The 17,951-nt window shown below is 40.2% G+C and overlaps 1 protein-coding gene across 3 annotated transcripts in view; it reads left to right on the top strand.

Annotated features, from left to right (window-relative positions):
* Positions 1-17,951, top strand: part of LOC135091481 (creatinase-like) — a 40,997-nt gene that overhangs the window by 1,034 nt on the left and 22,012 nt on the right. For all 3 annotated transcript variants that reach the window (XM_063989152.1, XM_063989151.1, XM_063989150.1), the window contains exons 2-4: positions 4,136-4,302; positions 5,692-5,818; positions 8,824-8,939. In XM_063989152.1, the coding sequence (XP_063845222.1) occupies positions 4,141-4,302; positions 5,692-5,818; positions 8,824-8,939 (405 nt within the window). In that variant the 5' untranslated portion in view covers positions 4,136-4,140. The remainder of the gene's footprint in view (positions 1-4,135; positions 4,303-5,691; positions 5,819-8,823; positions 8,940-17,951) is intronic.

Genomic DNA, 17,951 nt, shown 5'->3' with positions numbered 1-17,951 from the left:
TATATATATATATATATATATATATATATATATATATATATATATATATATATATATATATATATATATATATATATATATATATATATATATATATATATATATATATATATATATATATATATATATATATATATATATATATATATATATATATATATATCTGCTTATGCTGTCACCCTTTCTTCTCAGTTGGGCTCCTCCGATCACAATCTCATATCTTTATCTTGTCCTATCGCTCCAAACCCTCCTCAGGATCCCCCTAAGCGAAGGTGCCTCTGGCGTTTTGCCTCTGCTAGTTGGTGGGACCTGAGGAGGTATTTTGCTGATTTTCCTTGGAATGACTACTGCTTCTGTGTCAGAGATCCGTCTTTGTGTGCTGAGCGCATAACAGAGGTGATAGTGTCTTGCATAGAGGCGTACATTCCTCACTCATTTTCTCGTCCTAAACCTTCTAAACCTTGGTTTAAGACAGCTTGTTCTCGTGCTATACATGATAGGAAGGTGGCCCACAAAAGGTACTTAAGCCTTCCATCACCAGAATCTCATGCACTTTATATTTCTGCCTGGAACCATGCCAAGTCTGTTCTCCAACTAGCCAAAAACTCCTTCATTAACAGAAAATGTCAAAACCTTTCAAAATCTAACTCCCCTCGTGACTTCTGGCATCAAGCCAAAAATATCTCCAATAACTTTGCTTCTTCTTCTTTCCCTCCTCTATTTTAACCAGATGGCACCACTGCTATCACATCTATTTCTAAAGCTGAACTCTTCGCTCAAACCTTTGCTAAAAACCCTACCTTGGACGATTCTGGGCTTGTTCCTCCCTCTCCCTCTTCATGCCACATATTAAAATTCTTCGCAATGATGTTTTCCATGCCCTCGCTGGCCTAAATCCTCGGAAGGCTTATGGACCTGATGGAGTCCCTCCTATTGTTCTCCGAAACTGTGCCTCCGTGCTTGCACCTTGTTTAGTCAAACTCTTTCAGCTCTGTCTGTCAACATCTACCATTCCTTCCTGCTGGAAGTTTGCCTACATTCAACCTGTTCCTAAAAAGGGTGACCGTTCTAATCCCTCAAACTACCGTCCTATTGCTATAATTTCCTGCCTATCTAAAGTTTTTGAATCTATCCTCAACAGGAAGATTCTTAAACATCTATCACTTCACAACCTTCTATCTGATCGCCAGTATGGGTTCCGTCAAGGCCGCTCTACTGGTGATCTTCTGGCTTTCCTTACTGAGTCTTGGTCATCCTCTTTTAGAGATTTTGGTGAAACTTTTGCTGTTGCCTTGGACATATCAAAAGCTTTTGATAGAGTCTGACACAAAGCTTTGATTTCCAAAGCTTCTATCCTTCTCTCTGTAACTTCATCTCAAGTTTCCTTCCTTTCTGACTGTTCTATTGCTGCTGTGGTAGACGGTCACTATTCTTCTCCTAAATCTATTAACAGTGGTGTTCCTCAGGGTTGTCCTGTCACCCACTCTCTTATTATTATTCATTAATGATCTTCTAAACCAAACTTCTTGTCCTATCCACTCCTACGCTGATGATACCACCCTGCACTTTTCCACGTCTTTTCATAGACGTCCAAATCTTCAGGAGGTAAACATTTCACGCAGGGAAGCCACAGAACGCTTGACTTCTGATCTTTCTAAAATTTCTGATTGGGGCAGAGCAAACTTGGTATTGTTCAATGCCTCAAAAACTCAATACCTCCATCTATCAACTCGACACAACCTTCCAGACAACTATCCCCTCTTCTTCAATGACACTCAACTATCCCCCTCTTCTACACTGAACATCCTCGGTCTGTCCTTTACTTATAATCTGAACTGGAAACTTCCCATCTTATCTCTAGCTAAAACAGCTTCTATAAAGTTAGGTGTTCTGAGACGTCTCAGCCAGTTTTTCTCACTCCCCCAGCTGCTAACTCTGTACAAGGGCCTTATCCGTCCATGTATGGAGTATGCTTCACATGTCTGGGGTGGTTCCACTCATACTTCTCTTCTAGACAGGGTGGAGTCAAAAGCTTTTCGTCTCATCAACTTCTCTCCTCTAACTGACTGTCTTTAGCCTCTCTCTCACCACCGCAGTGTTGCATATCTAGCTATCTTCTACCGCTATTTTCATGCTAACTGCTCTTCTGATCTTGCTAACTGCATGCCTCCCCTCCTCCTGCGGCCTCGCTGCACAAGACATTCTTCTTTCTCTCACCCCTATTCTGTCCACTTCTCTAACGCAAGAGTTAACCAGTATTCTCAATCATTCATCCCTTTCCCTGGTAAACTTTGGAACTCCCTGCCTGCTTCTGTATTTCCACCTTGCTATAACTTGAATTCCTTCAAGAGAGAGGTTTCAAGACAATTATTCATCAATTTTTGACCACTACTTTGACCCTTTTATGGGATTGGCATTTCAGTGGGCATATTTTTTTATTGGATTTTTGTTGCCTTTGGCCAGTGTCCTTCCTACATAGAAAAAAAAAAATAAATAAAATAAAAATAAAATAAAAATAAATAAATAAATAAATATATATATATATATATATATATATATATATATATATATATATATATATATATATATATATATATATATATATATATATATATATATATATATATAGACGTAGCAATTGACAAAAGAATAAAGTTGAAAAAAAATTCGGAGTTTCCCTGCAAAACAAGCTGTCAAGAAGACCTTTACAGCATATATATATATATATATATATATATATATATATATATATATATATATATATATATATATATATATATATATATATATATATATATATATATATATATATATATATATATATATATATATATATATATATATATATATATATGCTGTAAAGGTCTTCTTGACAGCTTGTTTTGCAGGAAAACTCCGAATTTTTTTTCAACTTTATTCTTTTGTCAATTGCTACGTCTTGCCTCTTTCTGCAGGCATCTTTAGGCAAAAAAAAAAAAAAAAAAAAACAATAAAACACTAAGTAAAACTTGTATAAAATTCACATCCAGTGGCACTGCACACAAAAAAACAAAATACCACAAACACCAAGACTACAAACTGAATCAACAGAAAAAAATAAGTATCCAAACATACCTTACCTTGTATGGCAGTGAGAGAGGGACTGAAATAGTTGGGTTTCTAAGTCTATGATAATGGCTTCGGAACGGAACTCTGAAACATTGGGTTACAATATGCAGCCGAATCGATGTTAGGTTATTATTCAATTTTGAATCTATGTGCTTATTATACATAGCCTCTAATAATTTTGTGTCCATATTGGACTCTGTCTTGTTTAATATTCTGAAATCTTTGTCACAAAAGGAATGATCATGTTCATGTGAATGGGAACGTATTGCTAAAAACGATGGAAAAGCTAGATTATTATTAGTTCGGGAAGAAATACCTTTATGTTCAGCAATTCTATGTGTAAGGTTATGTCTAATCTCACCAATATATCGAACTTTACAGACAGAATACATGAAATCATAAATCATATTAGAGGTAAGACAAGTGAGGATGACATCTTTGTATTTGAAGGATTTGTTAACGAATTTGTAAAAATAAATATGAATTGTAGTCAGGGAGGTGAGTTTTAAGCAACTGTCCCAGTTGTTTCCTAATCGAATAGCTTAAATGTCCATAAAAGGGCAACTTAACATAATGTTTATTTGTTACCTCTTGCATATGTGAAGAAGTTTGAGAACTAAATTTATTTGTTAAGAACTTAAATATTGTATCTTCTATAACGTTCATAGGAAAACCGTTATCATGGAAAAACTACTTGAGAAACTTAATTTCTTTATCAAAGTTAGCCCAATTTTGAGGACACACTATAAACATTAAACAGCTGTAAAATTAAAGATACATATTGTATACCAAGACCCGTAAACGTTGGTTTACGATACACTGATATGGACAGCTTGTTGCCATAACGGGTGATTAAAACATCCAGGAAAGGTAGAGATGAATTATTCTCAAGACAGGCTGTGACCTACAACGAGTGTGAGAGAGAGAGAGAGAGAGAGAGAGAGAGAGAGAGAGAGAGAGAGAGAGAGAGAGAGAGAGAGAGAGAGAGAGAGAGATTGCTTCAAGACCATCTTCCTCGCGCTTTAAGAAAAAATGCTAGCGGGCGTGAGCAGATGTTCGGGGGTGAGCGAGCGTGCCCGCGGCGTTGTAGCGGCGACGGCAGCGGCGTGGCAGAGGTGTAGCAGGTGCGTGTCCAGCAATGATGTGGATACCTTCAGAGATACCGCCACGATGCGAATGCCCAACGGAGTAAAGGTGAGAGAGAGAGAGAGAGAGAGAGAGAGAGAGAGAGAGAGAGAATTTTGCATGTACATTCTTGTGATACATCAGTGATATACATCGTAGGGACCCAATAAAGGTGTGGCCAACCCATGCATCGTGCTAACGTCCCTGTTTTCCCACATCTTTCTCATAACCACTCATTATATTGTAGCGATCGTCAGTGTCCCTCCACTCTACCTTCATCGGAGCACCTTTAAGAATAAAGTGGTACCTTAACTTTAGAGTTTAATTCGTTCTGTAACAGAGCTCGTAACTTTAATTTGTTCTTATGTCAAAGTAAATTTTCACCATTAAAATGAACTGAAATGTCATTAATCCACTCCAGCCCCTGAAGAACCATCCCGATTTCTTTGTTACACGTTTTTGAATATAGTAAACTGTCTATACAGCGAACCTATGTTTACTGAACTTCGTGTATAACGACCCCTCTGAAGCTATTGAACACTCATTTTATTTTACGAAAAGTTCGCAAATTACGGCACATTTTAAAATTATCGAATGCTTGCTTTATTTTAGGAATATCCTAGGTCTTAAAACACGGGAGGGTTGGCTGACAGTTTGAGAGATGAATTGTAGTTGTGACATTCAGTGAGTGACCTTGACAATGGCCGATGACGCAGAACTCCCCCCTTCTCCCATTTCTCTCTCTCTCTCTCTCTCTCTCTCTCTCTCTCTCTCTCTCTCTGTGTGTGTGTGTGTGTGTGTGTGTGTGTGTGTGTGTTAACTTATCTGAGAGAGAGAGAGAGAGAGAGAGAGAGAGAGAGAGAGAGAGAGAGAGAGCACTGTGCCACCGACCACTGTCAAAGTCACCCACTGGCCGTCACACAGCCACAATTCATCTCTCTCTCTCTCTCTCTCTCTCTCTCTCTCTCTCTCTCTCTCTCTCTTTCTTCATATATATTCGTTATATCGAGCGTTTAATGAATAAAAAATCTACTTATAAATAACAAATGTTGTTATAAAAACACGTAAATGAAGCGAACGAGTGAGATAAGGAATGCTGGGCAATTGTTGTGGTGCTCGCTGTGCCAAGTGGCAACTTGCTGCTGATTATCTGACGCTCGCTGGTATCTCAAATTTTGGCTTACAACTCAGAGCAAAAAATCGTCCAAGCAGCAGCTCGTATCTCATATCTCATATCTCGTATCGTAAGTTGGGGCACTCGTAAGTGAAGGTACCACTGTACGTTGTTTTGTTGTCCAAGACAATCTCTCAGTTAGCCATCGTAATAAGTGGCTAAGAACTGAATCCCTAAAACCATGAAAATGAGGCACAATCGTTACCTTGCAGCAATGAAAACCTAACATCCACAAATATGCTCTCTCGCTTGTTAGGTTTGCCATGCCCTTACACTCCCAACAGCAAAGCCCAGGACTGTTCAGCGCCGAGGAGGTGGAGGGACGAGTGAATCGCCTGCGTCACCACATGGAGCAAGAGGGTCTAGCTGCCTGCCTCTTCACTTCCATCCACAACGTCAATTATTACACAGGTGCGTGAATCACAACGTAGGCTACGAGCTAAGCCGGGTAGAGACCCCAATGCATGGATGCCATATATACCTGACACTATTAGGAGTTTATATATTTTTGGTAAGCTCCATTTCCTTAATTTCTTGATGAAACTCTTTTTTTTTTTTGTAAATACTGATGCGGTTTCCATTAGTCTGACAAGTGTTTATTGCCATTTTTCTTTTCTTACAAGAGGTAAGGAAACTTCTCATGAAGAAGGCCCAAACACTTCAGGAAGTAAACATTTCATGCAGGGAAGCCACAAAATGCCTGACTTCTGATCCTTCTAAAATTTCTGATTGGGGCAGAGCAAACTTGGCACTGTTCAATGCCTCAAAAACTCAATTCCTCCATCTATCAACTCTACACAACCTTCCAGACAACTATCCCCTCTTCTTCAATAACACTCAACTTTCCCCCTCTTCTACACTGAACATCCTCGGTCTGTCCCTTACTTATAATCTGAACTGGAAACTTCACATCTCATCTCTAGCTAAAACACCTTCTATGAAGTTAGGTGTTCTGAAACGTCTCCAACAGTTTTTCTCACTCCTCCCAGCTGCTAACTCTGTATGCTTCACATGTCTGGGGGGGAAGGTTTCCACCGCTCTTCTAGACAGGGTGGAATCAACAGCTTTTCGTCTCATCAACTCCTCTCCTCTAACTGAGTGTCTTCAGCCTCTCTCTCTCACCGCCGCAATGTTACATCTCTAGATATCTTCTTCCGCTATTTTCATACTAACTGCTCTTCTGATCCTGCTAACTGCATGCCTCCCGTCCTCCCGCGGCCTCGCTGCACAAGACTTTCTTGTTTCTCTCACCCTCTATTCTGTCCACCTCTCTAATACAAGAGTTAACCAGTATTCTCAATCATTCATCCCTTTCTCTGGTAAACTCTGGAACTCCGTGCCTGCTTCTGTATTTCCACCTTCCTATGACTTGAATTCCTTCAAGAGGGAGGTTTTCAGACACATCCTTCAATTTTAGACTATCCTTCAGTTTTTGACTACCGCTTTGGAACCTTTTCTAGAACTGGCATCCAACCTCCGAACTTTTTTTTTTTTTTTTATGTAGGAGGGACGCTGGCCAAGGGCAACAAAAATTCAATAAAAAAAAAAAAAATATGCCCACTGAAATGTCCATCCCATAAAAGGGCCAAAGCAGTAGTCAAAAATTAATGGATAAGTGTCTTGAAACCACCCTCTTGAAGAAATTCAAGTCATTGGAAGGCGGAAATACAGAAGCAGGCAGGGAGTTCCAGAGTTTACCAGAGAAAGGAATGAATGATTAAGAATACTGGTTAACTCTTGCATTAGAGAGGTGGACAGAATAGAGGTGAGAGAAAGAAGAAAGTCTTGTGCAGCGAGGAGGAGAAAGAAGAAAGTCTTGTGCAGCGGGAGGAGGGGAGGCATGCAGTTAGCAAGATCAGAAGAGTAGTTAGCATAAAGATAGAGGCAGAAGATATCTAGAGATGTAACATTGCGGCGGTGAGAGAGAGGCTGAAGACAGTCAGTTAGAGGAGAGGAATTGATGAGACGAAAAGCTGTTGATTCCACCCTGTCTAGAAGAGCAGAAGAGCAGTATGAGTGGAACCCCTCCAGACATGTGTAGCATTCTCCATACATGGACGGATAAAGCCCTGAAACAGAGTTAGCAGCTGGGGGGGGGGGGTGAGAAAAACTGGCAGAGACGTCTCAGAACACCTAACTTCATAGAAGCTGTTTTAGCTAGAGATGAGATATGAAGTTTCCAGTTCAGATTATAAGTAAAGGACAGACCGAGGATGTACAGTGTAGAAGAGGGGGACAGTTGAGTGTCATTGAAGAAGAGGAGATAGTTGTCTGGAAGGTTGTGTCGAGTTGATGGATGGAGGAATTGAGTTTTTGAGGCATTGAACAATACCAAGTTTGCTCTGCCCCAATCAGAAATTTTAGAAAGGTCAGAAGTCGAGCGTTATGTGGCTACCCTGCGTGAAATGTTTACCTCCTGAAGGGTTGGACGTCTATGAAAAGACGTGGAAAAGTGCAGGGTGGTATCATCAACATAGGAGTGGATAGGACAAGAAGTTTGGTTGAGAAGATCATTAATGAATAACAAGAAGAGAGTGGGTGACAGGACAGAACCCTGAGGAACACCACTGTCAATAGATTTAGGAGAAGAACTGTGACCATCTACCACAGCAGCAATTGAACGGTCAGAAAGAAAACTTGAGATAAAGTTACAGAGAAAAGGATAGAAGCCGTAGGACGGTAGTTTGGAAATCAAAGCTTTGTGCCAGACTCTATCAAAAGCTTTTGATATGTCCAAGGCAACAGCAAAAGTTTCACAAAAATCTCGAAAAGAGAATGACCAAGACTCAGTAAGGAAAGCCAGAAGATCACCAGTAGAGCGGCCTTGACGGAACCCATACTGGCGATCAGATAGAAGGTTGTGAAGTGATAGATGTTTAAGAATCTTCCTGTTGAGGATAGATTCAAAAACTTTAGATAGGCAGGAAATTAAAGCAATAGGACGGTAGTTTGAAGGATTAGAACGGTCACCCTTTTTAGGAACAGGCTGAATGTAGGCAAACTTCCAGAAAGGAAAGATAGATGTTGACAGACAGCTGAAAGACTTTGACTGGGCAAGGTGCAAGCACGGAGGCACAGTTTCAGATAACAATAGGAGGGACCCCATCAGGTCCATAAGCCTTCCGAGGGTTTAGGCCAGCAAGGGCATGGAAAACATCATTGTGAAGAACTGCCATGTAACAAGTCTCGAAAGCGTTTCGTAATGATTGCCTACCTTGTGACAGTCTTCCAGTTGCAAACTGTTTAGGGACTGTTTAAACCTAATGTCACGACTAACCTCCCCTGACTCACAGATCGCAAGAACTCCAAGCTGCTAAGGATGTGATTTACCAATATAATCAGTATTTACGTCTTAAGACCGGCTGGTCTCACAACTTTTAGTGAGTAGTTTACGTTTGCCCTTGTGCCACCTACAGGAGGGTTCACCTACTGCGCCTTCGGACGACCTTACGGATTGCTGGTAACACCTGAAAAGCACGTCACTATATCAGCACTGATTGACGGCGGGCAGCCCTGGCGACGCTCTCCACAGGCACGTAAGGCTTGCAGTATACCCATGTGTGATGTAAAATCAGTAAGGTATAGTTTCAGAATGTAGTAATGCAAGCAATTCCTTAATATTTATATGATATGGTGACAACATAATTATTCCTTTCAGTGAGCCTGACATTCTCACAAACTGACGTGCACGCAATGAACTGACTCTCACAATCTAAGGCACCAACACATTTCTTCATGAAATATAAGCTAAGAAAATTGCGTGTGGATAGGAAACAATATCTTCGAAATTTGGGATCTGTGACATAAATTTATTGACTAATTTTACCAAAATTCATTACCTAAAGGAAAGATTTAATACTCGGTTTTCTCGAGCATTATGATGAAAAATAATACCCTCATCATCACGTGTCTGTAATGACGATTCGGTTGAGGTCGGTTATGAACACAACCCCTTTCCTTATTTTAGTGATTTGACTACAGTGTTCCTCCATGTTACTGACCAACCATGATAACAGCAAGGTTAATTTGATATTCTCATATTGCACTGCCATTATATACCTTTACATTAGTTGCTACAATTTAAATAAAAGATATATATATATATATATATATATATATATATATATATATATATATATATATATATATATATATATATATATATATATATATATATATATATATATATATATATATATATATATATATATATATATATATATATATATATTTAAAGAAATTCACCCGTTTGGTAGTAGCAATTCTTACCTGTCTTATTGGCTCGATCCTTTCATTCCAAGTATTTCGAACCTCGTATGTATAGACTACAAATTCTCTATATTACTACCAGTAATTTTTCAGAATTTCAACCCGTTTCTGGGAGCTGCTATAGACAGGATCAGCACATTCACTCGCCTTAATTAAGTAATGTCGCCAAGTGTCACCTTGCAGGTGTGTGTTCGTATGTGCGTTTAGCAACATCTATGCGCCGGCAGGAAATATGTCATGCTGACTAGATTTTTGAGACAATGCCGCGGGCCAATAATAATAATAATGAAAAAAAGATTAGCTTAATTAATTCAGTTAGGCATAAACGCTTTCTTTCGTGTTAAAAGGAGGATTTTTTAATCAGTCAAAGGAAGATGTCTACGTACACTGGCTGTACGTGTTCATTGCTACTTTGCAAAAATTGCCCGATATTACGAAAATATACGAAATTCCCTGTGCTTTTTTAGGTGAAAACAGTGTTTAGGGAGGAGATACCACAGTTCCTGTAGCTTGCAGGAGGAAGGGCAGACGGGGAAGATGACGGCAAATGGAGTGCCAACCAACGGAACACTAATTTTTTTTATTTATTTTTTTTACTATTCATGGTTTGGTTATTAATTACTGGGCACCGACGGGCCCGCAATCCCTCGTTAGGTTAGGTTAGATTAGGTTATGGTGGATCAAAGGGGATATAGCCCTTCGGTTAAGCTAGATTAATTTAATTGTTATCGCTACTTTCATGGGGCGGTCAGTGCAGGATAATGAGACTTGATTGAATCGGTCAACACCTAGGAATATGAACAAGTTCTCATAAAGACAAATATATATTGGTAAGTTAACAGTCTCAGCCTTACAGAATAAGATTATGGGTTTACGTTACTACACAAAGTTATTCATCTAAAGACAGAAGGTACATTGGTACGTCCAGTCTCATCCTTATAGAGAAACACTACAGAGTTATGCTACTGCACACACTTACATATAACAGGACATATATGTTATACTGGGTATGTTGTAGTCAAGACACTCACATGTTGGTGGGCAATTAAACTCCTGTAGACAGGAAATCACTCTCAATGCGAGACGCTAGTTCACGACGTCTGCTCTATAAAGACAGGGAAAACAGGAGAGGGGAAGGCGTCGCGCTGTATGTTAGGAACACGTTTAAATGTCGTATTAATAGTAGAATTAAAACAGATAGCAAAACAGACTCGATATGGGTAGATATTAAGGAAAAATCACAGTCAGTAGTACTGGGATTGGTGTACAGGCCACCGAACAGTACAAAGGAAATTAACACCGCACTATGGCAGGAAACAGTGGAGCAGAGGAATTTCTTAAGATAATTCAGGATAATTTTTTAAAACAATTAATCATAGAACCCACAAGAGGGAACAATATTCTAGATTTAATTCTAACTAACAGGGAGGAAGCACTCATGCAGGTAGAGGTTGGAGGACAGCTAGGTGTCAGTGACCATTGGGAAATAGGTACAAATTAAAATAGAAGGAAACTTTTAGAAGCAAAAACGCTAGTAAAATACCTGACTTTAGGAGGGGAGATTTTGAAGGATTAAAAAGGTACCTCCAAGGAGTTGACTGGCAACGGACGAAGGGGGAGGTAAGGTCCAGGACGGAGTTGAGGGAGATAAGGCAGGATAAAGGAGGTGAGGTGAGGTGTGAGGGCGTAGGGCAAGAGGAGGAAGTGTCCGGAAGAGTCGGAGGAGGGAGAGAGGGGGAGATATGGGAGGGTTAGGTCATGCTGAGATGGGAGAGGTGAGGTCAAGGCGAGTAGATGAGGGAGTGGGGAGGACGGAAGGGGCCGAGATGAAAGGATTAGGGAAAGTAAATGTAGAAGAACTGTATAAATATTTCGTAGATAAGCTGCATACAGGATAGTTAGCAAACATACCGTATAGAGCAGTAAGACCACAGAAAAATAACCCTAAATGGATGACTGTTAAGTTAAAACAGTATATACAGGACAGAAGAGAAGTATATATATATATATATATATATATATATATATATATATATATATATATATATATATATATATATATATATATATATATATATATATATATATATATATATATATATATATATATATATATATATATATATATTATATTGTTACCGCCGAGTGGTTGAAAGACCGCCGAGCGGGTGAAAGAAGTTGTTGTTGAGTAAGCGTATGCTAAATAATATGATCTGTGTTATGAGAGTTAAAGTGAACTAGTATATGAAGCATGGGTATCATTAAGGAAACTAAGTTAATTAGAGTAGAGATTAAGGAAACTGAATTCATAATAGTAGTTAATTGCAGTAGTGAAGATGCGTGAGAAGAACTAGCTGTGGAGAGCTTAGTTGCAGAGAGGTAGTGAGCGTTGTGTTTACGTGGTAAAGTTGATGACATGACGCGCAAGATAGATAAGACACAGAGGGATCTCCCTAGCGGAATGAGTCACCTGGAAACTATTGCTGACCTAAGTGTAAGACGCGCAGGCATGAGGCGCCGAGGGACAGCAGGATCGAAGCCCATAGGGACAGATTTCTTTGTACCGCCACCGAGTTAGGGTGTGACTACTCAAGGAAAGATGAAATATATCCCAGATTACTTAAGGAATGCAGAGGTTATTGGTGAATCGTTACTTTCTGTCTTTAGGAAATCACTTGAGTAAGGTGAGGTATTGGTAATGTGGAGGCAAGCTAATGTAGTACCCATCTTTAAGAAAGGAGATAAAATAATGGAATTAGTAGTAGCGAAGAACATTAGGGAGCATTTAAAGAAATAAAACTTGATAAATCAGTCACAGCATGGCTTCACTAAGGGGAAGTCTTGCTTGACGAGCATGTTAAGTTTTTACAGCAAAGTTTATGAGACAGCAGATAATGGTGATACTTATGACATCCTATATCTGGACTTTGGTAAAGTGTTTGACAAGGTACCCCACCAGAGGCTCCTGAGAAAGGTTAAGGAACACGAGATAGATGGGAAAGTGTTAGGCTGGGTATGGTCATGGCTAAGCGACAGGCGACAAAGAGTTGTAATAAACGGCTCTAAATCCGAATGGGGCGTGTAATTAGTGGGGTGCCACGGGGATCAGTATTAGGGCCTTTCTTGTTTTTAATATATATATATATATATATATATATATATATATATATATATATATATATATATATATATATATATATATATATATATATATATATATATATATATATATCAATGACTTGGATAGTGGAATTAGTAGTGATGCTAGTAAATTTGCCAGAAACAGGGCAAATAGGGTATTAGGTTTAATTTTTAGCAGTGTTAAAAATAGAAGGCACGAAGAAATATTAAAGTTATATTTGGCGCTGATCAGACCTCATCTAGACTACGCTGTGCACTTCTGGTCCCCATATTACAAGGATATAGGTCTACTAGAATCAGTACAAAGGAGAATGACTAAAAGGATAAAGGGATGAGGAGTATTTCTTACAAGGCGAGAATGAAGCTGTTAAATTTACATTCTTTAGAAAGACGTAGTTTGAGAAGGAACATAATAGAAGTTTTTAAGTGGTATAGGGGTTAGACAGTAAACACCTACCGAAACGATAATTACTCCAAGTGAGGTATAAAGCACTGGATCAGGGAATGCTGTGAACTTATTAAACCCAGCTGTGACCTCACTGAACGTTTCTCTTTGTGTCTCACAACACAAGGGGACAGTCACAGTCTGCCCTGTAAAGACAACTCTCTTCCTCCATACAAAACTACAAGCAAAACTACAAAATTTCAAAATTCATGGTGACTCCTACACCAGCCTCGGAGCCCCCATCTGGGGAGGGGATCACAAATATCCACAGTTCGGACTGCCCTTCTGATGACGACCCTAAGTGTGTTGACACCCCCCTCAACTTTTTCTTCATTAACTTCTGCAACATTCGTGGTCTAAGATTTAATTTTCAGTCTGTAGAAAACCTTCTAAACCTTCTAAAACTTCTAAACCTTCTAAACCTCATTTTCTTTTTTTCACTGAAACTCAGGTGTCTGAGGCAACTGACAGTAGCCCCTTTTCTGTTCCCTCCTACTTTCTCTATCCTCATTCTCGATCCAAAGCTGGATGTTGCGTTTATGTGCGCAACGACTTAACCTGCTCTCGTGCCCACGCTCTTGAATCTTCCGAGTTTTCCACTATCTGGCTACGACTACAAAGTCACTCTCAAACTAAATTCATCTGTGCTGTATACCTCTCACCTAACTCCTCTGACTATAAGAAATTCTTTGACTACTTAACTTCCAAAGTGGAACACATTCTCACTCTCTTCCCTTTTGCAAAGATCTCCATTCTTGGAGACTTCAATGTTCACCACCAGCTTTGGCTTTCCTCTCCCTTCACTGAACATCCTGGTGAATTAGCCTTCAACTTTGCTATCCTCCACGACCTAGAGCAATTGGTGCAACACCCCACTCATATTCCTGACCGTCTTGGAGGTACGCCCAACATTCTTGACCTCTTTCCTGACCTCTAATCCTTCTGCTTATGCTATCACCCTCTCTTCTCCGTTGGGCCCCTCCGATCACAATCTCATATCTGTATCTTGTCCGATCACTCCAATCCCTCCTCAGAATCCCCCTAAGCGTAGGTGCCTCTGGCGTTTTGCTTCTGCTAGTTGGGGGCACCTGAGGAGATATTTTGCTGATTTTCCTTAGAATGACTACTGCTTCTGTGTCAGAGACCCGTCTTTGTGTGCTGAGTGCATAACAGAGATGATAGTGTCTGGCATGGAGGCGTACATTCCTCACTCTTTTTCTTGACCTAAACCTAACAAACCTTGGTTCAACACAGCTTGTTCTCGTGCTATACATGATAGAGAGGTGGCCCACAAAAGACACTTAAGCCTTCCATCACCAGAATCTCATGCACTTTATATTTCTGCCCGGAACCATGCCAAGTCTGTTCTCCAAAAACTCCTTCATTAACAAAAAGTGTCAAAAGCTTTCAAGATCTAACTCCCCTCGTGACTTCTGGCATCTAGCCAAAAATATCTCCAATAACTTTGCTTCTTCTTCTTTCCTCCTTTATTTCAACCAGATGACACCACTGCTATCACATCTATTTCTAAAGCTGAACTCTTCGCTCAAACCTTTGTTAAAAACACTACCTTGGATGATTCTGGTCTTGTTCCTCCCTCTCTTCCACCCTCTGACTACTTCATGCCACCTATTAAAATTCTTTGCAATGATGTTTTCCATGCCCTCGTTGGCCTAAACCCTCAGAAGGCTTATGGACCTGATGGGGTCCCTCCTATTGTTCTTCGAAACTGTGCCTCCGTGCTTGCACCTTGCCTAGTCAAATTCTTTCAGCTCTGTCTGTCAACATCTACCTTTCCTTCTTGCTGGAAGTTTGCCTACATTCAGCCTGTTCTTAAAAAGGGTGACCGTTCTAATCCCTCAAACTACCGTCCTATTGCTTTAATTTCCTGCCTATCTAAAGTTTTTGAATCTATCCTCAACAGGAAGATTCTTAAATATCTATCACTTCACAGCCTTCTATCTGATCGCCAGTATGGGTTCCGTCAAGGCCGCTCTACTGGTGATCTTCTGGCTTTCCTTACTGAGTCTTGGTCATCCTCTTTTAGAGATTTTGGTGAAATTTTTGCTGTTGCCTTGGACATATCAAAAGCTTTTGATAGAGTCTGGCACAAAGCTTTGATTTCCAAACTACCCTCCTACGTCTTCTATCCTTCTCTCTGTAACTTCATCTCAAGTTTCCTTTCTGACCGTTCTATTGCTACTGTGGTAGACGGTCACTGTTCTTCTCCTAAATCTATTAACAGTGGTGTTCCTCAGGGTTCTGTCCTGTCACCCACTCTCTTCTTATTGTTCATTAATGCTCTTCTAAACCAAACTTCTTGTCCTATCCACTCCTACGCTGATGATACCACCCTGCACTTTTCCACGTCTTTTCATATACGTCCAAACCTTCAGGAGGTAAACATTTCACGCAGGGAAGCCACAGAACGCTTGACTTCTGATCTTTCTAAAATTTCTGATTGGGGCAGAGCAAACTTGGTATTGTTCAATGCCTCAAAAACTCAATTCCTCCATCTATCAACTCGACACAACCTTCCAGACAACTATCCCCTCTTCTTCAATGACACTCAACTGTCCCCCTCTTCTACACTGAATATCCTTGGTCTGTCCTTTACTTATAATCTGAACTGGAAACTTCACATCTCATCTCTAGCTAAAACAGCTTTTATGAAGTTAGGTGTTCTGAGACGTCTCCGCCAGTTTTTTCTCACTCCCCCATCTCCTAACTTTGTACAAGAGCCTTATCCGTCCATGTTTGGAGTATGCTTCACATGTTTGGGGAGGTTCCACTCATACTGCTCTTCTAGACAGGGTGGAATCAAAAGCTTTTCGTCTTATCAACTCCTCTCCTCTAACTGACTGTCTTCAGCCTCTCTCTCACCGCCACAGTGTTACATCTCTATCTATCTTCTACCGCTATTTTCATGCTGACTGCTCTTCTGTTCTTGCTGACTGCATGCCTCCTCTCCTCCCGCGGCCTCATTGCACAAGACTTTCTTCTTTCTCTCACCCGTATTCTCTCCACCTCTCTAACGCAGGAGTTAACCAGTATTCTCAATCATTCATCCTTTTCTCTGGTAAACTCTGGAACCCCCTGCTTGCTTCTGTATTTCCACCTTCCTATGACTTGAATTCCTTCAAGAGGGAGGTTTCAAGACACTTATTCATCAATTTTTGACTACCGCTTTGGACCCTTTTATGGGACTGGCATTTCATTGGGCATTTTTTTTTAATGGATGTTTGTTGCCCTTGGCTAGTGTCCATCCTACATAAAAAAAAAAAAAAACAACTCTAGGAAATCTACCGGGAAGGTACATTTAATGCCACCATAGCAGATGCAACACTAACACTAAAAGGTTTTGCCAAACTAAGGTGAGACACATATAGATAGGAATGTGAATTACGGGAGACTGACACAAAAGAAACAGTCAGAAAGAATTTGAACATGATACCAGCACCTCAGTAATAAGGACTAGCGACGCAAGTCCAGCAGAGGGACTCCAGTATCTATCAGTAAGTTAGGAATTGGGGACGAGCGGAACGCACCAGTTGCCAAGCGAACATTGGCATGGTACATCAAGTCCAACATACAAAGTCGAACCTTAGTAGCAGGCGAACAAGAAAGAATACGAGTTCGGTGCAAGAGGAGGAGGATTTGTCTGTCAGCACCCCAAGAGTTATGAACCAAGACTCTAAGGAGTGACAGCTGCCTTAATATAACAAAAATGAGGTACCCAAGTCAGGCGTCTGTCAAATATAAGTCCTAGGAAACGAGTTTCCTCCACACAAGAGATTCTTTTATTGTAAAGATACAAATCTGGGTCAGGGTGAACACCACGAAGGCAGCAAATATGTATGGCTACAGTCTTCGAAGCCGAGAAACTAAATCCCCGAGTTGCAGCCCAATGAGAAATCCTGTTAATTGCTAACTGTAACTTCCTCTCAAAGGCATCCGAGCGGCAGAAAAGGAGATTGACAAGTCATCGACATATAAGCTACCACGAACTCCTTCTGGAAGCACACCAATGACACCGTTTATAGCCACAGCAAAGAGTGTGACACTGAGTATACTTCCTTGCGGCACACAATCTTCAAGTGGATGAGCTTCAGACAGAATGCCCCCAGTCTAGACCCATAAAAACCAATGAGACAAAAACTGGTGTATAAAAGTAGGGAGTCGGCCACGAGACTGAACTCGAACAGACTAAGTAAAATACCGTGGCACCAAGCTGGGTTGTATGCTTTCTCCAAATAAAAAAAAATAAATAAATATTGTAACGATGCTGTTTACCAATGAATGCTTCACATACAGAAAATTCGAAAAGTAAAAGAGCATCAGACGTAGATCTCATTTTCCGAAAACGATATTGAACAGGCGACAAGTAATTCCCTGTCTCCAAGTACCGCATAACCCTGACATTTACCATCTTTTCCAGCAACTTATAAATACATGAGGTTAAATAAATTGGACGATAATTGGTCGGTAACTGATCGTCTTTTCCAGGTTTTGGAATGGGGATAATTACAGCAACACCCCTTGATGGAAAATCACCGGTAACCCAACTATAGACGTCAAGTAAAAAGGTAAAAGCTTCTTTGGACATATGGTGCAAAAAGGGATATGGAATGTCATCGGAACTCGGGGATGAATCATGGCAGTGGGGCAAAGCCATGGTCAGACAAAGAA

This window comes from Scylla paramamosain, chromosome 37 (genome assembly GCF_035594125.1).
Source record: "Scylla paramamosain isolate STU-SP2022 chromosome 37, ASM3559412v1, whole genome shotgun sequence".
NCBI lineage: Eukaryota > Metazoa > Arthropoda > Malacostraca > Decapoda > Portunidae > Scylla > Scylla paramamosain.
This window is presented reverse-complemented; position numbering and strand designations above follow the sequence as displayed.